The sequence below is a fragment of the Alternaria postmessia genome (genome assembly GCF_024291825.1).
Source record: "Alternaria postmessia strain BMP 2775 chromosome Unknown scaffold_18, whole genome shotgun sequence".
NCBI lineage: Eukaryota > Fungi > Ascomycota > Dothideomycetes > Pleosporales > Pleosporaceae > Alternaria > Alternaria postmessia.
This window is the reverse complement of record NW_026260091.1, coordinates 381,834-408,176: the sequence shown is the minus strand read 5'-3', so window position 1 is coordinate 408,176 and position 26,343 is coordinate 381,834. Positions and strand designations below refer to the sequence as shown.

General features: G+C 51.4%; 8 protein-coding genes and 1 non-coding gene across 9 annotated transcripts; 4 read left to right on the top strand and 5 right to left on the bottom strand.

Annotated features, from left to right (window-relative positions):
• Positions 1-389: 389 nt before the first annotated feature.
• On the bottom strand, positions 390-1,997 carry J4E82_004094 (uncharacterized protein; the record flags this gene model as incomplete). Its single annotated transcript, XM_051730375.1, has 3 exons — positions 390-534; positions 612-1,469; positions 1,522-1,997. 3 exons carry the CDS (start codon positions 1,995-1,997, stop codon positions 390-392), a joined length of 1,479 nt encoding a protein of 492 aa, XP_051590003.1.
• Positions 1,998-3,516: 1,519 nt separating this feature from the next.
• Positions 3,517-5,052, bottom strand: J4E82_004093 (uncharacterized protein; the record flags this gene model as incomplete). Its single annotated transcript, XM_051730374.1, has 1 exon — positions 3,517-5,052. The coding sequence occupies one exon, from the start codon at positions 5,050-5,052 to the stop codon at positions 3,517-3,519; it is 1,536 nt and encodes a 511-aa protein (XP_051590002.1).
• A 3,405-nt stretch (positions 5,053-8,457) lies between these two features.
• Positions 8,458-8,545, top strand: J4E82_004092. The gene has a single exon. It is a non-coding gene; the product is annotated as a tRNA-Gly (tRNA).
• An 858-nt stretch (positions 8,546-9,403) lies between these two features.
• On the top strand, positions 9,404-9,770 carry RPS21 (40S ribosomal protein S21; the record flags this gene model as incomplete). The annotated part of the gene is made up of 2 exons (XM_051730373.1): positions 9,404-9,451; positions 9,561-9,770. 2 exons carry the CDS (start codon positions 9,404-9,406, stop codon positions 9,768-9,770), a joined length of 258 nt encoding a protein of 85 aa, XP_051590001.1.
• Positions 9,771-12,164: 2,394 nt separating this feature from the next.
• J4E82_004090 (uncharacterized protein) lies at positions 12,165-16,344 on the bottom strand (the record flags this gene model as incomplete). The annotated part of the gene is made up of 2 exons (XM_051730372.1): positions 12,165-15,948; positions 16,136-16,344. The coding sequence occupies 2 exons, from the start codon at positions 16,342-16,344 to the stop codon at positions 12,165-12,167; spliced, it is 3,993 nt and encodes a 1,330-aa protein (XP_051590000.1).
• A 473-nt stretch (positions 16,345-16,817) lies between these two features.
• On the top strand, positions 16,818-19,802 carry J4E82_004089 (uncharacterized protein; the record flags this gene model as incomplete). The annotated part of the gene is made up of 3 exons (XM_051730371.1): positions 16,818-17,240; positions 17,298-18,427; positions 18,473-19,802. 3 exons carry the CDS (start codon positions 16,818-16,820, stop codon positions 19,800-19,802), a joined length of 2,883 nt encoding a protein of 960 aa, XP_051589999.1.
• An 877-nt stretch (positions 19,803-20,679) lies between these two features.
• On the bottom strand, positions 20,680-21,809 carry RPN11 (multicatalytic endopeptidase; the record flags this gene model as incomplete). The annotated part of the gene is made up of 3 exons (XM_051730370.1): positions 20,680-20,828; positions 20,881-21,416; positions 21,490-21,809. The coding sequence occupies 3 exons, from the start codon at positions 21,807-21,809 to the stop codon at positions 20,680-20,682; spliced, it is 1,005 nt and encodes a 334-aa protein (XP_051589998.1).
• Positions 21,810-22,247: 438 nt separating this feature from the next.
• RPD3 (histone deacetylase) lies at positions 22,248-24,147 on the top strand (the record flags this gene model as incomplete). Its single annotated transcript, XM_051730369.1, has 2 exons — positions 22,248-22,454; positions 22,507-24,147. 2 exons carry the CDS (start codon positions 22,248-22,250, stop codon positions 24,145-24,147), a joined length of 1,848 nt encoding a protein of 615 aa, XP_051589997.1.
• Positions 24,148-24,453: 306 nt separating this feature from the next.
• J4E82_004086 (uncharacterized protein) lies at positions 24,454-26,326 on the bottom strand (the record flags this gene model as incomplete). Its single annotated transcript, XM_051730368.1, has 3 exons — positions 24,454-25,020; positions 25,320-25,418; positions 25,475-26,326. The coding sequence occupies 3 exons, from the start codon at positions 26,324-26,326 to the stop codon at positions 24,454-24,456; spliced, it is 1,518 nt and encodes a 505-aa protein (XP_051589996.1).
• Positions 26,327-26,343: the final 17 nt, after the last annotated feature.

Below are 26,343 nucleotides of genomic sequence, written 5' to 3'. Positions count from 1 at the left end.
GAAAAGCCACCAGTTGCAAGACGGCGGTCGTGTCCTCTAGTTGAGGAATCGCTTGGCCGTACGTTTTTGCTGATTTGGATAGACATACCTGTCACATGTGTTACCTTTGGGAAAGCCTGCTATATACAATTGGTACCATAGACAGAGAAGCATTGGAGTACCTACAATTAGAATCTTTGGCGATAGAAAATGCTGGAAATCAAGGCAACGTAGTAATTTTGCGCAAATCTGATGTACGAACAGAGTCAATTCGGTCGTGTTATGGAAAAGCAAGCCCAGGTTCCAGCTTCGAAGTCAAACATACCGTGTCCCGTAAGTTACCTACGGTATCCTCACTTGGTAAGCTACCGGATGGTCGAGCATTACACATGCTAAAAGTTCAACTCATCCTACTCCTTGTAGGTGATAGTTTTCATCCTCAAGAACTCTTCAATACCCCAGTGCCCGTTGAATCGCCCAAATCCACTTGCCTTCGCACCACCATGCGGTAAAGTCCACTCGTCATGCACTGTCATGGAGTTGATATGAATAGCTCTGTGTCTCTTTATTAGCGATCAGGTTTCAGAAGTAGTAACGTATGATCCACATCATGCGTTATTTGCAAAACTTACCCGCTTTCAATCTGCTTGGCAATGCGCAGACCGCGGCCAAGGTTCTCTGTGAATACAGCACCAGAAAGACCGTAGTCGGTGTCATTAGCGATCTCGATAGCTTCCTCATCGCTAGAGATCTCTATGACAGAGACGGATGGTCCAAAAGATTCGGTGTGGAAAAGCTCCATGTTCTTGTTCACGCCATCAACGATGATGGGACGCATGCGTGTTCCGGAGGTTTCGTTCGTCTCTGGGTGTTTTTCATCGCTTTCGTGGTCACCATGTACGACTTTGGCGCCATTCTTGATTGCATCTGCGACAAGGCGTTTGTTCTTTTCTACACCCGGCGCAGCTACGAGAACCGGCGCGGGCTTGTCGCCGCCGAAGATACCCTCCACGACGCCCTTGAAAGCTTCGATGAACTGTGGCTTGATGTTCTTGTGTACCAGAATGCGTTCTGAGCTCATGCAAATCTGGCCTGAATGCAGGAAGGCACCTAGTGCACATTGTGTCGCTGCTGTCTGCAAGTTGGCATCGTCGAGGACAATGGCGCTCGCTTTGCCACCTAGTTCGAGCAGAACAGGTTTGAGGTTCTTGCCAGCTGTCGATGCGATTATGCGACCAACGGCGGTAGAGCCAGTGAAGTTAATCTTCTTGATAGCGGGCTCCTCAATTAGGGCAGTTGTCACCTGCGCTGCATCCTCGGGACGATGGAAGAGGACATTGAGCGCGCCCGCGGGAAGGCCGGCCTCGCTCAAGGCGCTGCCGATAGCCCACCATGTGCGAGGGCAGAACTCGCTACCCTTCAGGATGCAAGTGTTACCCGCAGCGAGAGGGTACAGAATTGATCGCATACCAAGCACATATGGGGCATTCCTGGTACTCACATAAGTTTCCCATGTACGATCATGGATGGGAAGATACATACCAAGGTGCAATGCCCAACACGACCCCATACGGCTCTTTGACGATCAACGCACTAGTACCCTCCTCTTCACAGCTAGGAATATGTCCCATCACGGCGCTCAACCTTCCCGCCACATCTCTCAGCATATCCGCCATCTTAGGCACATTGAACCCGTTGCTGAACATGTCCGCAGCTCCAGTTTCAATCTTCATGTAGTCTGCGAATTCTTCCGCGCGCGCATCGATCACGTCGGCGGCTTTCAAGAAGATATTGCGTTTGGCGGAATGCTTCATCTTGGACCAAGCGGGGAAAGCAGCTTTTGCCGCTGACACGGCACTCTTGACATCTTCCAGAGAGGCGGCCGAAGAGGTCCATACTTGCTTGTGGGATGAAGGTGATGTTACAGGAAAAGTGGTTTTGGTTGTGACCTCCTTGCCGTTGATGAAGAGGGGTACAACATAGGACGGATCGGGCTTAACAACTGAGGGGTTGGACATTTTTTCTTTCGTATCTCACACTCTTTGTTGCTGTTGGTGAGGTTGGCGTTGCTTCTTCACAATAGAAACAATGTAAAGAATAACGCGACGAGCGGTAGAAGTACCGGGTTGGATGGAAGAAGCTATCTCCATAGTATCCACATTACGTGCGCACCTGCTTCCGATCTCAGACCCTGAGGGCGCGCGCATGGCGAAATCGGCAATTGAGGAACGCGGTTCAGGGGGCGAGTGGACCGGCATGTGGAGACGGCACGGCTCAGAGACGAGTAGACGGAAGAAACCGACACATGAAAACCTCGGGAGGTGGACAAGATAGACATAAACCATCTCATATATTGCCTCACGTAACAGCTTGCTCAGTGGGCGAAAATATTGCGGAATAATTTCATGTCATCGTCACAGCCGCCAAGGCGGGGCTCCAGGTGCAAAATCTGGACGTTGCTTGCAAGGTGCGCGTGTTCAAGGAACGCCTGGAGGTTGTCTGTAATTTGTATAGTGTAAGTGTTCGTTAGCGACGGCTTATGCAAATGTATTACAGTTGCCGTTGTTGCACTCTTCAGACAAAGCTGTAATGACGTCAACTCTCTAGATCAGCGGGGTGTTACCTAGGTATTGATGAACCTCCCGAGGTGTGATCGCAGGTAATTACTTCATTCAAACCAATTCGATCGCAATTTGTTTGAACTAGCGCTCAATAAGGGAAGACAAGTGTAGGTATGAGGTCGAAGGTTTATCCTTTCAAACCGATCGAAATTACTCAATACCATCAGGACTACAGGCCTTCTACGCACACACTACCTAGGTATATGTCTCTCACCGATTTTTGTTCCAGCTCAGAGACATGGTCTCAGAACTAGATAGCTCGAGTCTCTTGAAAAACCAACACACGCTCAATATGCTCCTCAAGTATATAGAGAAGCTGTACGCACATTATGCCGCGTCCGTTTGGTAAATGTGCAGTACTATGTGTAGCTTCGCAAGTCGACAACAGATATTTGGTATTTCCTTCCATTAAAAAAAAAGGGGGTAGAGTTTCAAAAGACATCTAAGTGCAAAACTGTTTTGCTTTATAAGGAGGCTGCATCAACTGCTGAGAAGGCACATTGGGCCAGGTAACGTTCGGAGCTGAGAGGTATCCCCCAAAACGAGATTGCTGGGATGTCGTGTAGTAGGCTCCTGAGGACTTCAATAGTCCCAAGAAGCTATAATGTGAGTGTGTAGGTTGTTTAGAATGTTGGTGTTCACTTGTAGTGGTGATACACAAGCCTAACGAAGGAAACGAACCAGGGCACACCTTGTCCCGAACAAGTGTGGTTCATTTCGATGTAGAAGCTCCAAATTTTTTGGCATTGCAGTACTTTTCCGCTTATCCAGGAGAAACTCCTAATTATCACATTTTGGGTGGCAATAAGGATCAGCAAACAGAACCTAATCATATTGAGTTACTGCTCATTTCAAGATCGCTATGCCGAAATGATGCTCAGCAAAGGTAGCCATCATCGTGGGTATTGCTCTTACATTAATCATGATCGCTATACAGATCGATTTCATGTGACGAACGTGATGAATCTGTTGAGTCATCTTTCCAATCAGAAAAGTCCGCGTCCTCGTCGTCTCGTTCCACTACAAAATTTATGCCTTTTTCAACCGAAAAGAGTTCAACAAGGCGTTGCCAATCATACATCGCGAACGATGAGACTACAACTCGAACCTCCTTCAATCGAGGAACATGCGCAAGATAGGAAGAGGCCACATTGTCCAGAGCTTGAAGGTAGTGTTGGTCGTCCGTAGAAGGTCGAACAGGCGTTCGAAACGTCAGCAGCGACACAGGCAATCTTTCCGTGATTGTGTCGGAGACTCTACTCATCATCATTCCTAATGGGCAGCTAAGCTCCTTTAGCGACACAAAGCCTTCGAGGCTGTCACGAAGATGAATTCCGCTATGTGTCCTTTCTTCTGCGATCGAGTCGCAGAAGATGTAAAGGGTCTCTAAGGAGGCCTTTTGACTATCCAAGGCTTCACACAACGTCTTCAGTCGGTCTCCGTTTGGTATCGGCGAGTCTGACAGGTGATCTAGACATACATCGTATCTGAATGTCTTTAGGCACCGTGCTGATGAGATCAACACTTCCAGAAGAAACTTAGTGTAGTAGGTACATTCCAGTTCAAGCTCGTCCAGATCGTTACAGGCTTGGGGAATAAGACGCTGCAGTTTGAGTGCCGTTCTTTCGCCGTGTTCGCGATGACTTGCGCATATGTTGCAATCCGCCATACCATATCCGTGAACCTCGCGCAATTGCAGCTTTCGTAATGATTGAAGTCGGAACAAAGGTGCGATGTCACTCAAGGATGTCGTTCTTGCTTCAAGTTTGATTGATCGTAGATGTTCGAACCGATGAGTCTGTCTGGATAGAGTACCCGCTGCCGCCTTGCTTATGAGATCGAACCAGGCGCGGCGTCGCGATCGATCTCTTGCGATGTCTAAGATGCTGAGATGTGTGATATTCGGGATATGCAATAACATCGCGTTTTGCAATGCTTCGTCGTTACTACGGTCTTCGTTGCATTGAGTCGCCCATTCTTTCCAGTCCGACGTACCAAGCGCGCGCAGTCCTTCTTTAATAGTTTTCTTGTCCTTCGCAGTTGGAGCATAACGCCGACCCTTGCGACATGTCCACAGGCCGAATGTGATGTCCACATCGTGAACAAATTCCGCAAGCTGCGGATTAAGAATCATAGTACGAAGAAAAGTGTAAGGCTCGCAGAAATGGCTATTGTACTTAGTATAGAGCATATCAACGACAATCCGGTAAAAGCGCCGACTGGTCAATGCCAAATTGACCAGTGTAGGAAGTTGGAATTGGTTGAGGTCTATACCTGGTAGGTAGCCCAGTATTTCAAGAATCAACTCATCAGGAAGATCAGTCAACGTCGCAAGCGACTTAGCTGTACGAGATCTCAAGCCATTGTTCTTGAGTTTACGCTTGGTAGCGCGTCGACGCTTTGCATCTTGTGACGGAAGTAGCGGGAAGTCGCGCTCATTGATGATCGGCATTGTATGTGGCGACGCAGTTTCATTGGGACTGGCGACAGGCGCAAATCGTATAATGACGAGCAATATGGATCTCGGGCCTTTTGTGATTTTAAAAGGAGTATGCCAACTGAATTGGCGATTGCGAAAAGGTTGAAGGGTGGCTGAAGTCAGTGGAAAGCAGGTGTTGGGCGTGTCAACACGGGTTTTGCGCTAAGTGGGCCTAATCAATCGACGCCCTACCCTGCTCTTCGCCTCGTGGTTGACGGCAACACCTAACGCCCTCCAGGTTTTACAGCCGTGCAACCAATACCTCGCGTCCTTACCTTTCGCTACCTGGAATCTCTCTACGCGTCGCAAGAGCGCATTGGACACGTCCGAAGTGACCGCTCTACAACGAAAACCTCGGGATCGAAGGTATCATTTCATCACTCGAAGCTGCGCCACCCGTTCCATCTAGTTCGCTTTCTTCGCCATGGAGCGCCTATCAGAAGAATTGCTAGACCACATAGTGTCTGAAGTCACCAACCCTTTGCCGAGTAGACATAAACCACTCTACAACGACCTTCTCAGCTTATCGCTGGTATCCCGTAAATTTTGTCGCATCGTAGAGCCGTATATCTACCGCTCTCTGATCATGACCGCGAATAATGGAGAAAAAATGTTACGAACAACGAACACCCGTTCTGAGCTGCTACGACACGTTCGGGCCGTTTTCGTGGAGCAATATTGTCATGTTGCTGATGAGATTCGAGACTTCATCATGCACCTACCCAATCTGCAAGAGCTGGACTTGGACATCATGGGTTCCTTCAAAGAATGTGGGCTATCAGATATCGTACCAGTATTGAAGTTACGGACCGTGACCACTCTGCGCCTCTCCGGTGTTGCAGCGAGAGAAACCGTGGCGATGTCTTTAGACGACTGGAAGTTCGAGAACAATACGGTCACTAGCCTGGACCTCTCTTTCTTCGAGCCTCAGGATGGGGAGGAACTCAGTGAAAAAATCCGGATCTTCGCGGCGGTTTTCCGCAACTTAAGATCTTTGAAGTTGCACGCCAACTACCAGTGGAATACTCACATTCCTATTTTGACTGGCTTTACGTTCCGCTGCCTCGTTTACTCATTCAAGCACGCCTTCGAGACAACTCTTCGCGAATTTAGCTTTGGGTACAACGATGATTATGGCCATTCGGAAGAGTTTGAGGTCTTAGGCCACAGTCTCGGTGCAAGGGAAATACTGAAAGCGTCGCGGCTAGAGAATCTCAAGATAGACACAATCTGTTTGCAAAAGGCTAACCAAACAAACAAGCTAAGGAGTCTGTTACTTGAACCTTCGTGTCTACCTACGTCCTTACGTACACTGTACGTGCGTCATATCGTTGCCACGGGAAACCTAAATCCCGAGGAAAGGAATCTCATGCACTCAGACGAAGCTCAGTGTTTGTCACAGCTAGTGAATCTTGCGTCGCGAAGATCGCGTTTTCCTAATCTGCAGAAACTCACACTAGCAATATCCCTACCTCCATTTTTTGAAGAGGTTGCTTCCAGGGTTGTAAAGATTCAAGCCCGGAAAGCTAAAGTGCAGTTGGAATTAATGTTCATGTAAAGTTATGTGTAGAGCTGCTGCAGCTGCGATCGCTGACGAGTGATTAGGCCTGAGCGGGACCACGTCAGCCATGATGTCTCCAGAGCTTGGCCCGAGTATGACCATGCTCGAGATCCTCGGGATCCATCCTATGATCAAACAATCATCCGTCGCTCCTAGCTGTGATTTCTTCACCACATCCGCGACTATCACCAACAATATCTTGCATACCGATGCTGGTTTACATGCAAGCTCGGATCTCTGTGGCTGTACTGTCGACAGGGCTGGCGAGCAGCGGGGCCTCTGACTACTGTCTAGGTGGATTGATAAACAATGTCGAAACTGTGCCACAAGACTCGGTCCTGAGAGTAAGCTCAAACGACGTCCGAGCTGCAGTGCCTCAAAGATCGCCATCGGCTTCATGGGAGGAAGATCGCCGGATCCGAGCGCTAAAATCCGATTGGTTGTCTATACGAGGTTACGAATCCATTCAGCCACCTTCAGCGCCAACATTGCGAAGCCGCAGCGACGTATCGCAAGCAGTGCTGGAAGAGTCGGGCAATGCAGTCTACGAATACGCGTACAACTGGATCAGACAGAGCCTAATCTATATAAGTGCCACCCATGGACTCGATGCCGTGTCCATTCCACACATACAGGAGATTATTAGATCCAGCAAGATTCGACAATCCACACTTTACAGTATAAGATCTACTGTCTCCACAGCAGTAACCCCGTATCTCCACAGTACTATGTGTCGCGCACTTACTCTCTCCACGTCGAAACGCGACCAAAATACACCAAATGCAGCAACCGCTAAACAACCAATTATCGGCGGAAATCTCAAGACAGGCCTGGAAAAGCTTACACGGGCTGTAGAACGAGGAGTCGACCGTCAAATCTTGAGCGCTCAAGTGCGGACTTATGGCACACCTCCGTCGTCCTCTCAATCCTCGGAACAAACAACGAACATTGGCTCATGTAACACGAAACCGATTATCTGAGCGACGAGGGGACTTTATTGCGTAAACCACTATCTCCATGACGACACCGAGGGCCTGTGAAGGCTCGAACTCTGAAGTACAAACATTGTCCCTGGATCAGAAGACCAATATTATCGTGTACGAGGATCGATCTGGGTCGTTGCATATTATGTTTGTATACAACATATCGAGAGGATGGTCGTGTTGGTAAATTGAGCTGCAGAGTAGTCTTTGTCGGTTGTAAGATAAGTTTATGTGCATTCATGTAACATTCGATGGCAATCGCTTGTATTTTTAGTGTATTTTCAAACTTTAGAACCCCTTCACCTTTCCGATATTCTTGACAAGATTTGAACGTGCTAAGCTTGTCCTTTGAGTCAGTCCAATAGTGCAGTATGAATCGAGATATCGTAGCCTGAGCCACTTAAGAACACAGCAAGGATAAGTAGGAGAGATTGACGATTCTAGTGCGCACATTTCACATGCGCAGCCTGATAATGTTATTGATGTTAGATAAATGAGGAGTGGCAAGTATCCTAAGCGGATTTGCGCAACGTCGCAAGCTTAAAATGCCGTTGTACTCCAAGTGTCACGTTCGTCGTATTGCGGCAGACCAAGAACAATTGCACCACGGAGCAAAATAGCCAGCTACTGCCGTGAAGGCGGAGAGCAACAGAGTTCATAGTCTAGAGTTGCGAGCCCCACTCGGGTTACCGCTGTCTGACTCCACCCACATCCACATCCATCGACTCGAGAGTGCTGGATGTATTCCCGTGGTCGGATTTGTGAAATTGTTTAGGGTATATAGATGCACCAATCTTTCTTCTCTCCATCAATTGCACATCAGTTCAATCACCAGCATCGGTGGTTTAGTGGTAAAATTAGCCGTTGCCATCCATCACAGGACAGTTTCGGCTAGCCCCGGGTTCGATTCCCGGCCGATGCATTTTGCTTTTTGTATCCTTTTTTGCATCTACACCTAGAGGTCGGGGTAGTTTAGGGGTAGTTTAGGAGTAGCGGAAATGGTCGAGTGAATTTGGATACATGAGACTCGATAACCGTAGACGCCCAATGTTTTTGCCCATCCTACAAACATTGTCTGCCGATACCACGGCAGCATTGCGAGCATTACGATGGGCGCATGATCTTAAAGTTGTTAGGGTGGCTTGCAACTACAGATTATGATTAGATGGCAAGTGGCGGACCTCTATACACACCATCGGGCTTATACCACAGGAAAGCAGAGATGCATTCATATAGCTACTGATATAGGAGTACAGCGTCGCATCGTCGCCGGAACAAACGTCCCTCGATATGGATGCTTGTTGTGAATATCCTGCCTTTCTAGTGGCCGAAATCCGCAATTGGCACAACAACCGCCTACCAGATCTGAGGTGTGATGTTGAGAAGGAGCCTACCACTCTATATGTGTTTCCAACCTTTGTTTGTGCACTGAGAGAAATAGGTATGGTACTCCGTCTCATACTATCGGGGTGCACGCAGACGGCTCGATATACATTCCCTTACTGGGCGATTCCCAGTTGACGAGTCCACTACGACCCCAAAGCTTGTTGCAAGAAGCTTCCACATTATCGTACCAATGCACCAGCTGTTCATAGTTGGCATGACAGTGAACGCGACGAGAGCTATGGAAGGGAGTGGTAGACTAAGCCGCATTCAGAGCTAGCGCCAACCACCAGTGCTAAGCGACACTCGAAATTCCCCAGTGTCGCAAACCGACGACATCGACCACCAACGAAGCCTCAACCAAGACCACCCGCCGTCAACACACAAATCGATCAAAATGGAGAACGAACGCGGAGAGCTCGTCGACCTTTACGTCCCCCGCAAAGTAAGCCAAATGCCTGCAATTGCAATGAATGTCTGCTAACATGATACAGTGCGTGAGTATCCCACGACTAGCTACCTGACCCCGAAACGCGATACTAATATCCTCCAAGTCGGCCACCGGACGCATCATCAGGGCCAAGGACCACGCCTCTGTCCAGCTCAGCGTTGGCAAGGTTGACGAGAACGGCCGCTACACCGGCGACAACCAGGCCTACGCCATCTGCGGTTTCGTTCGCGCCATGGGTGAGGCCGACGACAGCTTCAACAGGCTCGCACAGAAGGACGGCTTCCTCAAGTCCGTCTGGAGCGCTAGCCGGTAAATGGTTGGGGATATGGAGTTGAGGTATGCACATTGCGACTCGGGCGAGGTGTCTGGGCTGCGGCTGACCGGAAGCAGGAATTCGGAATCTGAACTGCCCTCCGAGGGCGCAGGCATGCATTTCACGGCGACTTAGGCCTTCATTTCCTTTCTCCTGCGGATCAACGATATCACGAGGAATGGGAACCGGTTGAGACATGAATACCATCAAATTCACAAACCCTGTCACGTCTCATGCGCCTCCGCAGCCTCCGCCAAGACTCGGCTGTGATGTGTACTGTCGAATTTGTGAAGTCATGACGACGGCTAGGAGTGCTGCTTTCATGTTCGCTATACTGGCAATACATTGGTACATATGCTTACTTTGCAAACTGATTACGCGTCGTTTCTAGGTACATGGATCAACGCCTGCAGAAAAGCACTTACTCCCTGCCCCGATTCTCCGTTGCTGCCCAAGTTGCTACCCATCGCACCACATCCGCATGGGAGAACCGTCAAAACTCATAACAGGCATTGTGTGCGACATGTACATGGATAGCGTACCGACGCAACACAGAGCAAGAGCCTGTAATACACGGCCGCGTGGTCATACGCACTGTGTCTCTGCTGCATGCGAGGAAATTGTTTTGTTAACAACATACAAGCCCCAACGTGGATGTCCCTGAAGCCTACACTACAGTATGGTACAGCGTGCGAACTGACGCGAGTATACCTGACCCTCTATATCGAGCAGCATGACATGTAAGGCGGGCACTATCACTGTGTTCTGGCCCAATGTACCGAGCCAGCCCACCACACCTCGCTAAAACCAAAAGCCCCACGGACAACGTCTGCCAATGACCTGCTAAGCGTGGACCCGACAATGCGGGTGGTGCGATTGCTGTGTAACATTAGACGTAAAAGAGCAGAAGTCTGGACACCCACTCGTGGTACTGAGGTTACATGTGACGATACTTATCAGTACCGGAAGACAAGTATCCAGCGCCTATCGGTTTGCAGCAACTAAACGTCAGTTACCGATGGTGCCGAAGATGCTCCATGCTGTTAGTTCCAGGGGATATTGGTAGCCACCAATATACTGTCGCTGAAGAGTTCTCTCCATACAATCCTTGCAGCGTGGATCTTACGCGCAGTACTGATCCTCAACAGAGTCGTATATTGTATCACTGGGATTGCGGGGATGCAGCAACGATGCTTGGCAGCGGTCCGCTGGGAATGCACAGAATGTTCACCGATGACGAGGCTTAGCGACCGATCAGATGAGTGCATTGCATTTGCGTGCATAGGGTGTGGCATGAGGCGAAAGGTACATGTGTGTGGTACTGAGGGCTGGTCATGTAGTACAGTCTTCGTCTGCCTCATGTAGATCACTTGAACTGGACGGCCGGGTATGAAGGAGGATCAACCGAGCCTCGGTAACGTCGGTGCGTTGACTCTCTTCATGTTCTTAGATTGTGTGGAGATATACAAGTGAGAAGCTAATATAGTATCTCTTTGACCAAGTGATACTATACACCTTTTCCACACAAAAAGCGCGCATTCCAAGACGGACCTATCATCAAACTCGATGCCAGCGTGAATTACTAAACATGAGCTGGTGACCTTCAAGAGATCGAGGCTCTAGGCTCAAGTATTTTGCTTTTCCCGTCTAGAAGTATATGCGGCTATACACACCTTGTAATATGATTGAATGGATGCAAGTCGCATGACAACGGTAAGGCTGCAGGGCGCTAGGCTACGTTTTGTTTCCGAGTGGATACAGTACACGCGGAAGGTACCATCCATGCGAAGTAAGGCAAGTTCGATTTTGCCGCAGTCGAACGCGATATGATGACATAATGTTGAGGAAAATCCATAGCTGTAAGTGCGGCTATTGATAAATCCCATAGCGGTTCAGGTCCGCTCAGAGATTGCCGCTGTCCAAATACCCACCGCCTCTCCAAACCCAAGCATCGTCACCGAACTACCGAACAAGTACGTAGTATACACATTAATTCCCGCTCGCTACCAGAATACACGTGGCAGACCCACGTACTTTCAAGTCAGCTTCCCGCATCCCGGGGAAGCGGGCTGTCGCTTCAAAGGGGGACAGTCTTACATGTCTTGGCGCGCATACAAGCGGTGTGATTATGCAGTATGCGGGCAGGTCCATCAATGTACACCGACGTATTGAAATGTGCGGATCCGACTTATTCTTCGACACAAAGGATGCAGAATTTGATGTGTGGTGATGTCAGACCGGACTCTGCGGGTCGGACGTAGATAGTAAGTGGATGAGTGTGCACAGTGGATGGTAGTCGTCGGGCCGATTCACAGTGGTCGAGAATTGTCGCGGGCCGGAAAGTGTCGCACTGCGGATGTCGCACTGTATAGGGACGACTGCGACGTTCCTCATTCATCGACGAGTCGGTGTTGTGGTCCCAGAATTCGGCTGCTGTTGATCTGGAATAGTATCAAGAGCAGCATTCCGAACCGCGGACACGGCTTTACTCTCCCCCACCTTCCAATCGTCACCTTTGCGCACGATCTTCGATCGGTCCTTCTCTGCTTTCTTGAGTAGCATTTCCTGAATCTTTGTGTCGCGGCGTTTGCCTTGGACACAGTCGCAAAGACAGCCCTCGGTCGGACAGGCACCGTCTGATAGTACCGGGTCAGCAAACCATGTTGATAGACAATTTGAATGCCCTCCATGTCCACAAAGTGGGCACCACGTCCAGAGTGTAGCTGCAGGCGGCGACCAATTGGCGGTAGTGGTCGGCGAGGGACCATCCGCGACCTGATCGTCATCATGGTCTGGATGCGACATGAGGGACGATCGTTGTCTTTTATGTCCTTTATCCTTGAAGGCCGAGCGCGACTTCGCCTTCGATTTCTTCTTTGCAGTGATCGATTCGAAAGCCGGGTATTTGGCCCAGCAAACCGGGCAGGGTGCCTGCATTCGCTTGCATGATTCGCATCGCATCTTGTCTCTAGGGTTGTTGATCGGTGACTTGCAGCTTAGGCACAGTAGGCCAACTTGTGTTTCTTTCAGCGCTTGCTCGTAGACGGCAGGATATGTCGGATACGCTAATCGACGGAGGGTAGCGGCGGAATTGAATAGCGACAAGGATTGTAGCTGCGCATGGTAGGTGTGGAGGATGGACTCTGCTTGGTAGGGATTGATACCAGTAGCTATCAGTTGGCTCAATTGCGTCGAGAGTATGGCTTTTGCTTGTGCTTGAGTTAGACCTAAGGAGACAAAGGTATCACTGAAGGCGTTCAAGACGTCTCCCACATGAACATCTGGAGTATCAGTGGGGCCGTGAGTTTGTGGTAACAATGGGGCTAGAAGCAAAAGGAGAATCGAACTGAACTGTGCATCCGAAGCATCCGTATGGTAATCGAGAAGATGATTCAGCAGTCCAATGACGGAATAGGGGAAACCGACTTCGGCATCAACGTGCACAGCCTGAAAGTCAGACACCAGTAATCCTTCCTCGGCTGCTGGGTCGAGAATCGGAGGCGCACCCCCAGACACATGTGGTAATGGAGCGGGTGGCTTAGGGACATACGGCGATCTCAAGTCCTCGAATACATCAGGCACAATGGTTCCGCTTGCCTCCATTTCAGCGTTGAATTCGAACGATGACGAGGAGATACTCGTGAGCGCTTCGGAATCAGAACTGTCGTGACGGAGCAGTTGGTTATTTCGTCGCAGATGTTCCATATCGCGAACAGCTCTTTCTCCACTGTCAAACCCATCCGCCGAACTTGGTGGATATGTCTGGTTTGCATGAGCGATACTTTTGCCAATAGGCACTGTTGTTGGAGAAATCGAGATACTCTTGCCTAACTCTCGATCTCCAGTGTTCCTTGGCTTTCCAAAGCTGGAGTGTTCCTGCACAGCTTGCCAGTCATCTGACAAGGACTGCTCTTGGCCTACTTGTGAATTGGTACTAGCGAAGGAGCTTGGCATGGAATTGCCCCTCTGAGAATCCGAGGACGCAGAGAACATGGTAAAGCTTTCACCAGAATCATGTCGCTCTAGTGGGGGAGGCACGTTCATGTTAGCGCCATGTGCGCTGTTCGGCGCGAGACTCAATGGGATTCGGGGCGATGCGCGGTAGCTGCCGACCAAAGCACGGCGTTCGTCAATGTCGTCTCCCGAGTGGTACCATTGTGGTCCACTGAACGTTCTTTGCGACGGTGCGAGTGTTTTGTTCGCGTCGACAGGTGGTCCAGTAACAGCGGGCGGAAGCTGATCAATGTCCTCCTGATCAATATCGAGCAAGTCTGGTCTATGAGTGTTGTTGACAGCTTGGTTCATAACTGGACGAGCAAGAGGGGTTGCGAGATTGGACGTGCTCTCTCGCATCGATGGCGATCGGGACGGTGATGCCGGCTTCTCTAGCGTACCCAAGATAGCTCGCACTGCAGGATTTGGGGGGATCGTCAAGCGCTTTTCGTGTGGCTCCATGTGCTCAGAGGAGATTTGGTGCATCTTCTCAGACGGTCGGAGCGCTGTGTTCTGCGATTGTAGCCTTCTTCGCTGTCTGTGTGACTCGGCACGTCGTCGTGTCGCCACAGCAATGGACGTACCAACGAGTCGCCATGCCTGCGCGAGCCTATAGAAGGCTGCCCGCTGTGCGTACTCGGCGTTCTGCTCAAAGATCCTCTCCAGCCGGAGGAAGGAATCCAAGTCAGGTGGATCGGAAAGAGGTATGGTCTTATACTTCTGTGCGAGATACTCGAAGATCTGAGGGTTGGCCACGCCTGGCAATATGCCTCGTATTGCGACCTGATTCGGTCTGAATGACTCGCTATAGGCGACCATAGAATCACTGAGAAACATGACTTTGGGTGCAATGTCAGAGGGCGGGGTACTGCTAAACGATTTGGTTGACCTGTTACTGGCGGTGCGACCATGATGCCGCTTCATTGACGACATCAGGAAGCTGTCATCTAGGCTATCGTCCGCTGAGCTTCTAAGACTCCCTTTCTCAGGGCTATGGCGGCGTCTTGCACGTGGATCACCAAGGTACGTATCGTCGGGATATGCCAAGCCTGTAGAAGACGGCTGCCGAGACCTCTTCTGGGCAACAGCGGCGACTTCTCCACTTGGCGATACTGCAAGAGCCTGCAGGTTGCGCCGATCTACGGTCTTTGGGGCGTGATGGACGTCGTTTTGCTGGAAAATGCCCTCCTTCCCCACAGTCCACAGGGTGTCACGCGAGTGCCAAAGCATATCGGAGGGAGCACTAGGAAACTTATTAATCTCCCGAAATGGCAGGAACGGTCGACGGAAGTCCCACACATGGATGACGGAGTGTTCGCGATCATAAGACGTGGCGAGCTGTGTGCACTGGTAAACGCCCTTTTCGTGGTACTCATCGGACCAGTACGGTGGTCTCCAGCGCGCTTGGTAGACTGGGAACGGTGTGTGCAGGACGTAAGCAGCTTTCTGGCGGCGGCCAGTGATGGAGAAGTCCCAGACCTTGACCGTTCGATCGACGCCAGCACTGATTAGATGCTTGCCGTCTGGATGCCAGTCGATGGAAGTGCAGATGCGCTGGTCGTGAGCCGTAATTTTCTGCTTAGGACCCTTGTTATGGCGGAAATCCCATCGCTGGATGGTTCCGTTATCAGTACCGAAAGCGAATTCTACAGCGTCAGTAGGTGACCACTGAACATCACGAATGCCACCGTTCATGCCAGCATAGTGGTCTCGACTGCGACAGACGGTGACGTCTCTGCGCATGTCGCGTAGGTCCCACAGGCGAACGGTGTTGTCGTGGCTCGCAGACAGCAGCAGATGGCCCTGATGAGGGTTGAAAGCCAGCTTGTGTACCTGACGCGTATGCTCGTGCAGTCTGGTGAGCTCGACGCTTGCGCGGTTCAGGTCGTACAGTATGACTTTGCCATTGGCAGCGGCAGTTGCGATATGCGAGCTGAACTGGCCGTGGGACCATTTTACGTCGTGTATGCCCAAGCCCTCGCGCTGGCGGGCATGCGAGTCGGCATAGTGGAGGACAGCAGCACGCAGGTTGGTCTCGTCGACGATCTTGGCATCTTGCACGCGAACAGTTTTTAGAATTTCCTTGCCGGCGAGAACGGCATGGGTACGTTCACGGTTGATGTCGAGGGCAGAGATGTCGAGGCCTGTCTTGTGGCTTGCATCTTGGGAATAGCCTGTGCGGATGCTGCAGAGCCAGAGTTTAGCAGGAGGAGGTGGGCATCAATGGGTAAGAGCGACGGGGCAAACATCAACAACAGAGTGCAGAGACAAAGCATCATGGTGAGAGGGGCAACCAATCAGAGGGGCGGCAATCGGAGCTACTACTGTACAGGGCATGCGCGTACTCGAGGTAAGTGAGAGTGAAGACGTACCCGGCAAGCTTCGGCACTAGAGGGTTCGGAGGGCCGCCATCTGGGCCATGGGCATGCACACTGGGTGGGCGGGATCCATAGGCAGTGGTCAAGGGCTGCGCAACGAAGCGTTCAAAGTACGAGCGCGACTTTTGCTTGGGCAGTGGCAATGGCGGCGCCGGTGGTATCTTGGGCGACGAGACGGCTGACGTGCGACGGTTTTCAGTCATCTGAGCAGCTCGCTAGGCCGGGGCGTGGCAGCATGGAGCTGTCGCTGCTGCTGCTGAAAGACGTGACTTGGTAGCGACACGCCTCGGTGCGGTGCAGACGGTCAAGAGCTCAGGAAGCGTGTAAGTGTAGCAGCAGTGGTAGTGTGACGAGCTGCAGGCTGCTGCAGGACCGACGCTGATGGTGCACGACTCGCCCGGCGTCCCTGGGAGCATGCAGGCCGGGGTTATCGCGAGGTCTGGATGAAATCCATCATCGGCGCGCACGGACAGGCCTAATGCCTGCTGCATGTGCGCCACAAGTCTACTCGTGCTAGCTCTCTCTCGCCCATGGCACCGTCTCAGCGAGCAACATGTCACCGCGTTTCTCTTCCATAACCTCCATCTCCTCCTTCCTATCCTCGTCCCCCACCCGTCTCTGCCACCCGTGAGTCCTCGCATCAGGGCCTCACATTCCCGTGGAGAGAAGCTCCATCATGGCCGGTCCGCTGCTCCAGGGCGACCTCTCCGCCGCCCACAGCGACCACGACCACGAGAGATGGACCTATGCCGGCCCTGTGCGCAAAGCCATCGCCGTCCTGCAATATGCCTATCCCATCGTTATGCTCGTCTTCTTTCTGGCTGCCTTCACCGTTCGCAGCATTGCCGCTTCTAAATCTAATTCTAATATCGCCAAACCTACCACAACCGGCCCTGGGGGAAAGCCGCTTCCTGCCACCGATCCTACCCGCAACTTCGTCAAGAAGCTGGTCCACGATGATGTCACGCACACCCAGAAGCGCGTCTTTGAATGGGTCTCGCTGGCCACGGCCTTCACCTTTGTCGGCAACTCGGTCGTAGTCATTGCCCACGCTCTGGCCGAGACGCAGGAGCACTGGTGGGCTGGCAAGTCCGTCGTGGTAGGTAGCAAGCAACAACAAGCACACCCGCGTTCCACCATGTGCTAACTTGTTCAGATTTACCTCGTCGGCGCCTTCTTCGTCTACTGTCTCTTCCTCATCTCCCTCCTCGATTCCAAGCCATCTCCGACCGAGGCGCATCTGGCAACATGGAGTCTGGCAACAGTCCTAGAAATAGTCCTCGTCGCCCTCTCGTTTGCCGTTTATACGCACCCTCACAAGGAGCCCACCGCCGGCCCACCGGCCAAGCGACTACGATTTGGAATGACCCAGTGGGAGTCCGCCGAGGTCGCCATGGACCTACTTCGCATCCTACTGCTCCTCGCACTCATCACCTTCTACGTACTGTTCGTCGTAGTGCCACAGCGCAAATCCCAGCGAGAGTCCGGAAGTCCATCTGAAAACACTTCCCTGCTAGGTAGCGCCGATCAAAACGGTCATGCGGAGAACGGTCACGCGAACGGCTCATATGGCTCAGTCCACCCCGTCGGTGGCAAACATCAGCACACCGAGGGTGCACCGCCCGCCTGGAGCAGGCCTACTGGCGCACCTGCGCGCAGTTGGTGGGAATATATCAAAGGCTATCACGTCTTCTTCCCTTACCTCTGGCCTTCCAAGGATCGCAAGCTGCAGCTCGTAGTCATCGCGTGTTTCTTGCTCGTCCTAGCGCAGCGCGCCGTCAACGTTGTCGTGCCAGATCTCACAGGTGAGATTGTGGACCGCCTCAAGGACCCTTCGAGAGGAAATCCATGGACTGCCATTATGCTCTACATTGGCTTTCGCTTTCTGCAGGGTAGCAATGGTCTACTCGGTGCGGCGCGATCTGCATTGTGGATTCCTGTTTCGCAGTATTCGTATCGCGAACTGTCAGTTGCGGCATTTGAGCACGTGCATAGTCTTAGTCTTGACTTCCACCTCGGCAAAAAGACTGGCGAGGTCCTATCCGCCCTAGGAAAGGGCAGTTCCATCAACACGTTCCTCGAGCAGGTGACCTTTTCAGTGGTGCCCATGCTCATTGATTTGGCCGTTGCCATTGCCTATTTCCTCGTCAGATTCGATGCTTACTACGCCCTGGTTATTGCCATCATCACCTTCTGGTACATCTATCTGACCATTCGCATGGCGCAGTGGCGCGCTGAGATCCGTCGAGAAATGGTCAATGCCGATAGAGAAGAAGATGCAGTCAAGTAAGTGATCATCTGTAGGTTTCACCATCTAGCTAACCTTTGCAGGAACGACTCCATGGTTTCATATGAGACGGTCAAGTATTTCAACGCCGAAGCGTACGAATTCAACCGCTACCGTGAAGCTGTTAGGAAGTATCAGAACGCTGAGTACAAGGTCATGTTATCGCTGAACATCATGAACATCACACAGAACATGGTTTTCATGATCGGACTACTCGTCACATGCTTCATTGCAGCATACCAAGTTGCGGCCGGAATTCTCGAGGTCGGCAGATTTGTGTCGCTTCTCACGTATATGAGCCAACTGCAAAGCCCTCTCAACTTCTTTGGTACCTTTTACCGGATGATCCAGTCTGCCATGATCAACTCTGAGCGCATGCTTGAGCTGTTCAAAGAGCAGCCCACCGTGGTCGACAAGGAGGATGCCCAACCTTTGGCCTCGTGTGAGGGTAATCTTCGCTTCCAGGATGTACACTTTGCCTACGATCAGCGCAAGCCAGCGCTGACAGGCCTCGACTTTTACTGCGAGCCAGGCACGACTACTGCTTTTGTTGGTGAATCCGGTGGAGGTAAATCGACCGTCTTCCGTCTACTCTACCGATTCTACAACACCATGTCTGGTAGCATCCAGGTTGATGGACATGATGTTGAAGATCTTACCATCGACTCGGTGCGCAGCCACATTGGCGTTGTGCCTCAAGACACTGTGCTCTTCAATGAGACACTCATGTATAATCTCAAGTATGCAAACCCAGAGGCAACCGACGAACAGGTGCACGAGGCGTGTAGAGCTGCCAGCATCCACGACAAGATTATGACGTTCCCGGACAAGTATGAGACCAAGGTTGGTGATCGCGGCCTGCGACTTTCCGGAGGTGAGAAGCAGCGTGTCGCTATTGCCCGCACGATTCTGAAGAACCCTCGTATCATCATGCTTGACGAAGCTACTGCCGCTCTCGACACCGAGACGGAGCAACACATCCAGGAAGCATTCACGACACTGGCCAAGGGCCGCACTATGCTCATCATCGCTCATCGTCTTAGTACCATCACCCATGCTGACCAGATTCTCGTCTTGCATAAGGGCAAGGTTCAGGAGCGGGGAACGCATGAAGAGCTGCTTGATCGCAACGGCCACTACGCCGCCATGTGGAAGAAGCAAATCCGCGCTCAGAGAGCCGCTGAGCAAGCTCAGTACCTTAAAGACAAGGCTGATAGACTGCGCCGGGAGTCCAAGGATGGAACCATTGGCTTCGAAGACGGAAGCAGCAGCCACTCAAGTTCTGATGACGAGAATGCGAAGAAGATTCGCTCTATAAGTCAGAACGCGTCGAATCAAGAGGAAACGTCAGGTAAACCGCATGGCCATCCTTAGTCTGGCAGGCCGTTGTTTTTCTGAGTTTAGTTGCTGCTTGAAAGCAACCCTCATTCACCATAGCAATTTTGCAGGAACTATCCGGACGTAAAGATGGCCAGTTTTCGGTCACTAGAGCACTCTTTTATGAGTTGCGCTGTTGCAACTACCTTCGGACCCGGACTAGTCACCTACCTACCACACTCCTTCTAAAACCGAAGCCCTAAACCTCCGTCCAATCCAAAAATCGCTTTTGTATTTCCCTGGAACCACCTTTCCACTTTTCGTACCGGAGTTGACTGAGAAAGAGATCGTAATAATTGGCTGTTTCTGTATTGTCACAATATACGCATGGATGATGGGAATGAAGTGTTAGTTGGGTAAGGATGGGGCGGTGATTTGTTGTTTTATACCAAAGAAAGGACGTGGGTCATGGACGGATTACACAAACAAAGCAACCCTCAAGGGTTTTCGCGACGACAGGGCGCATTGTCGTGTCGCGGTGGCGTATGAGAAATGATTTTACGGATAGCGTGGGCTGATGTTGCGTTTTTGTCCATTTTTTTTATCATGCACCTAAAAAATATTATACGTGACATAGAGGTATCGAAAATGTACATGTTTGAATCAAGATTGCTGACCTCGACTTGTCCCTGGTGCTACATCATGGCTCTGACATGATTGACCATCCAACACGAGATCTTTGTGTTGGTACCTGCCTCGTGAGCATTCAATTCTGGATCACTCAAAGATAGGCTTCACCACGGATAGGGGCTGTTTGTGTAATATCGTTGTCTCATACTCTATGCATTACTGTATCGTATGTCTGCTTTGAGCGCAAATTTAGTTAGCTGCTCATGCCAGTCTAGAGGGCTCGTCCGAGCTGTGGTATGTGATGCTACTCCTCCATCTCCACGTCGTCACCACTAGACGCGTTGCCGTTTTGCCGTGAGTTGGACTTGGGTACTGAGGCTTCCTTGTCGATCATCTGCCGTGAGACGGAGACGATGTTGTCTTCGATCAGCTGCTGGCCGACGTCCGAGATGTCTGTGATGGGTTGTTAGCATTGTCTTGGCGTAATCTGTATATCTGAACATACGCTTCTTTGGATCGACCTTTCCGACGTATCGTGTCTTCAATTGATCCTTGGTCAACTCGGTTTCCTCCTTGACACGCTTCTCGTAACCGTCTGCCAGAGTGACGAGCTTCTGCAGCTTGTCGGTATTCCGCTCGCCCTCACCCTTGAAGTCGTCCATGAGCAAGGCCTCTGTCCATACATGCTTGTGAAGGTTCATCAGCATGTTCTCCTCCAATGCAGTCTTTCTGTAGTTGATGCCGATAGAGTAGTAGTGGCGGTTCAGGCCATGGATAAGCGCCTGGATCGATGGCTTGTTGAGGTGGCCAACGTTGGAGGTGGTCTGGCGGGGCTCGTGGCCCATCATGAGAGCCTGGGGGTTGATGAGGCGGAAAGCATCGATGACGACTTTGCCCTTGACCGACTGGATGGGGTCAACGACGACGGCGACGGCGCGAGGTGTGAGCTGCTCGAATGACTGCTGTGTGTTGATATCGACCGATGACAGCCAGCAGCCGAAACCAGGATGTGAGTGGTACCAGCCGACGACGGTCTCTTGCCTGTGTTTGTCAGCACTGGATGTCTGTAATGGGAGCGGTGGCGGCTTCAAGAGTCCAACCGGTAGATACACACCTTCCTGTTTGTCTCAACATGTCCATCATTTTGGTTTGGAAGACGGGGTCTACAGCCTCGACAGAGACACCGGTTCCTGACTGCGGCATAGCGAAGACATCCACCACCCGTACTGTGTAATCATCCACGAACTCGCCCAGCATCAGACCCATGACTTCCATGGGCACACCGGCCCGACCGTGTCGCAGCATCTTGAGCAGTGCCAGCGATGAGATGTAGACAGTTTCCGAGTTGTCGATCAGGTTGGTGTCGCCTTGGGGTCCTCCCATACCGCCCATGCCACCTTGGGCGGCGGCAAGCATTCTGGTTAACCGATCCATGGTGATGTATTGGCGATGGCACTGTAGGTTTTGCGAGTGCGGTGTTTGGAGAGTAGTCGAGGGTGTTGGTGGGTTGGGCGGAGCAAGTGTTTGGGTAGGCGGCGGCGGCGATGATGAAGCTGTTGATGCTCGAGCTCTCTCACGTAACTGCGCGACTGCCAGATGCGGCGATTCGGTTATTCCGGAACCGGGGCTAAGCAGGGGTGCCCTGTCGCAGCTCGATCCATGGATGCTCAATGGCGCGCGAGGGTCTTTGTTAGAGCTCCCGCCATCTCTCCTACAGACCCCTCCACCTTTCCTTGATCGCTGACACTCGAGCACTGCGTATATCTGAACTCACCCTTCTCTGCTACCTCCCGTCCAAAATCATCTTCACCTCTCAAAGCATCATCACCACAATCCCCCACAGTCGCATAGCTGTGCGCAGCCGACAAAGATATGGCTACCACCGACATGGCGCCCACGACGGGCTCCGCTTCTTTGAACAACGGCGTCGCGTCGCAACCAAAAAAGGTCGCCTACTTCTACGACTCCGACGTCGGCAACTATGCCTATGTAGCAGGACATCCCATGAAGCCCCACCGCATACGCATGGCGCATAGCTTGATCATGAACTATGGCCTGTACACCAAGATGGAGATTTACGTAGGCAGAACCCTGATTGAGGCCCGCGTGCATCTCTGCTAACACACAGCAGCGCGCAAAACCAGCCTCCAAATACGAAATGACGCAATTCCATACAGATGAATACATAGAGTTTTTGCACAAAGTCACACCCGACAACATGGAAAGCTTCACGCGCGAACAGAGCAAGTACAATGTTGGTGACGACTGCCCAGTCTTTGATGGTCTTTTTGAGTTCTGCGGCATCAGTGCCGGTGGAACTATGGAGGGTGCTGCACGCTTGAACCGAGGAAAGTGCGATGTCGCTGTCAACTGGGCCGGAGGACTGCATCACGCAAAGAAGAGCGAGGCTAGTGGTTTCTGCTATGTCAACGACATCGTCTTGGGCATCATCGAGCTACTCAGATACAAGCAGCGCGTGCTGTACATTGACATTGACGTTCACCACGGTGACGGTGTCGAGGAAGCCTTTTACACGACCGATCGCGTCATGACAGTCTCTTTCCACAAGTACGGCGAGTACTTCCCAGGTACCGGCGAACTACGCGACATTGGTGTCGGCAGCGGCAAAAACTACTCGGTCAACTTCCCTCTTCGCGACGGCATCACCGACGACACATACCGCAACATCTTCGAGCCCGTCATCGAGGCTGTTATGACATACTATGGGCCAGAGGCTATCGTCTTGCAGTGCGGTGGTGACAGTCTTTCGGGTGACAGACTTGGCTGCTTCAACTTGAGCATGGACGGCCACGCCAACTGTGTCAAGTACGTCAAGAGCTTTGGCGTCCCAGTTATCGTACTTGGAGGTGGTGGCTACACCATGAGAAACGTAGCGCGCACCTGGGCCTACGAAACAGGAGAGCTCGTCTCGACCAAAATGTCCAAGCAGCTGCCTTTTAACGACTATTACGAATATTTTGCCCCCGACTACGAACTGGACGTCCGACCGTCAAACATGGAAAACGCAAACTCTCACGACTACCTGCATAAGATTAAATCAGCCGTCATCGAGAACATCCGAAGAACCGGAAGGCCGTCAGTTGAAGCTTTTACCACTATACCCGATGTACCCACGTCGCTGCTACGCGCGGCTGACTCAGACGCTGAAGATGAAGACGATGACATTGATGCCGATGAAAACAAGGACGTACGAATGACACAGCGCCAGCGCGACAAGCAGGTAGAGCACGATGGCGAGCTATACGACGCAAGCGATGACGAGGATTACAAAAACAGTCTTGGGGTGCGTGCACAACCTGGTACCAAGAAGAAGCGGAACATCACCGACTTTCCTAATCCCAACGCTGCTCCGGCGGACGATCTGGACGGCATGGAAGAGATCAATGGTGAAAGCGCCGTATCAACACGCCAAGCATCCGCAGCCGCCAAGTCGCGTACGCAAACTCCCGCTACCGGCGAGCAAGAAGCAGACGATGATGGTGACATTGACATGGATGCACCGCCCGCTGTACCTGCTCCTGCTGATAACCCGAACCAGTCTCAGTCGCCCACAGGAGGTGTCGTGACCCCACCTGAATCCCCACCCACCGCACCGACAGCGATGGCACCCACATCTGCCCCGACGGCAGATGTCGAGATGGAAGACAATGCAGACAAGGAAGAAATTGCTGCAGCTAAGGAAGAGGGTGAAACAGAACGCGATTCTGAGAACGTCAAGGGCGAAGTCCGGACCGAGGTTGCAAAAGATTAGCCACTTCATCGCGGTGTTTTAGTGCATTTGGGAGGCGTTTGTTCTTCAGTCGCACTGTTCTTGGGTAAACTCTTTCTGACGGGTAGCGGGCAGGTGTTTTGGTGTGATGGGAAATGGCTTGAGTCGCTCTAGCTAAGGATACCTTTTGGATTTTCTTTTCTGTTATTTTGATGCAAAGTTCTCGTCATCCGTCTACCATTTCAAGCTCCACTGGCTAGAAAGATTATGGACAACTAAGCAACAATCAACTTTACATCCCAAAGTCCTCTCCATTCCTTTCTGCCCTCTGCCTTGCTTCTTAGCATCTCAACAATAATCTTCCCAAGCCACGACATCCCACACAGGCTTGTTTCCCACTTTCTTCTCCCTTTCTTTGCCTTTCCTGCTCACTTCACATGCACCCACCATATCCTCGTCGCCATCTAACAAACCTCCGATAATACGCTCAGCAATAGCACATAAGTTAGTGACTAGGCATTTCCGATGACCCAAGGTACCGATTGTTCGAATCAGCACACGGATGCGCGGCCTGGACGATGTTGATGCAGATGCAGATGCAGGTGCAGACGACGAGGCGGTCTCGTGGACGACTAAAGCAATCTTGTGTGCCATAGCTACTCCTCCTCCAGGGCTGACAACCGGTACGTCGACGATGGGTACGCTGACGATGAGGGGATTGATGTGGGGATTGTTGAGGTAGTAGCGTGAGAGGAAGGCAAGGTGCTTGGCTGTCTCGTTCATGATATCTTTAGAGATGTCGTGCTGGGCCAATTGGAGATTGAGCTCTGAGAAGATGCGCATACGGACCGGGTCGATGGGTTGAACCATCTTTGAAATTTGGTATTGTTTTAGGACGATCAGATGGGAGGGTGACTAAAGTGACGTTATAGACAACGGGGAGGCTTTATTGGAAGGTTGCGTGTTCCTTTTCAGCCCTATGTTATTGCCATGCTGTAGAGACTGGCAAACTGTGTCGTTGTTTTGAAAGAACTGACCGATGCATGCGTGATACAAGCTACGTCAATTGCCAAGTTTGCTACAAGAAGGCCTCGATCTATGTTCAAGACACTCAATTGGAAAACTGCTTGTTCGAGCCCTGGAGTTTCCTCTATAGTTGATTGTCTACGTGCGCAGAATCATTGTCTGATGATTGTATTCTGAGATCAAAGCACCAAAGCCATCTCATCCAGATCAATATCCAATCCCGAACTCAACTGCGGAATCTGTTTGTAGTCACTTTCATCCAACGTCCTCCTTATGAACTTGAGTGTCTGTGTGCCAGTCAGTCAAACCATGATCGGTCAAAAACATTGTGTTTAATACTCACCTCAGCATAACTTGGGCTTTGATCGCTCTTCATCATTTCCAAGAATGCCCATGTCATTGCACCTGTCGGCTCTCCTTCGATGCGCGCATCCGCACTCGTTTGATCGTCTCTACAGCCAGAGAACATTGTCACCATCTTCCGTTCGCTCCCATACTGTCCCGCAAATTCTCCGCTTTCCAGGCCTTCCTCCTCTTCTTCCCCGAAATGTTTCAGGCCCTTAAAGAAGGTGCTAGCACCTGCAAGCAACTCCTTCGCCTCGCCGACTTTACTATAGGAGAAGCCACCGGAGATGATATCGCGAGCTTCGTCGGCGAGCCTAAGCCCAGCTTTCAGGTTGTCCATCAGATTAATCTGGCCGTCGCTATCGGAGCGATAGACATAAGGTAGTTCGAGTGCGCTACCAGAGTGACAACAGTCCATGACGACGAAGAGAGTGCAGTCACGGGCCATATAGGTAACAAGATGCTCATGGAGAATGGTACTGGAGATCTGACCCCGCTGTTCGAAATCCACAGGAACGATCGAAGCATCCATACCCGTGGTCCTATTGCCATCTACATCTGCAATTTGTCCGCCGTGGCCTGAATAGTGCAGAAATAGCGTGCAACCAGGTTCAGAGACGAGCCAATCCATGGCTGCGAGAAGGTTGTGGCCTGTAGGGAAGTAGGGTGAGTCGTATGGCACTTCAGGACGATCAGTCAAGATGACACGGTCTTTGTGTGAGTTAGTGTAGCCGCGGTAGGAAAGGAATTCAGCCATGTTGTCTACATCGGAATGGCAGCCCTTCAGTTCGTGGCTACTGCCAACATAGTTGATGCCGATGAGGAGACTCTTCTTGCGTCTGTAGGACATGTTGGGCTGAGATATAA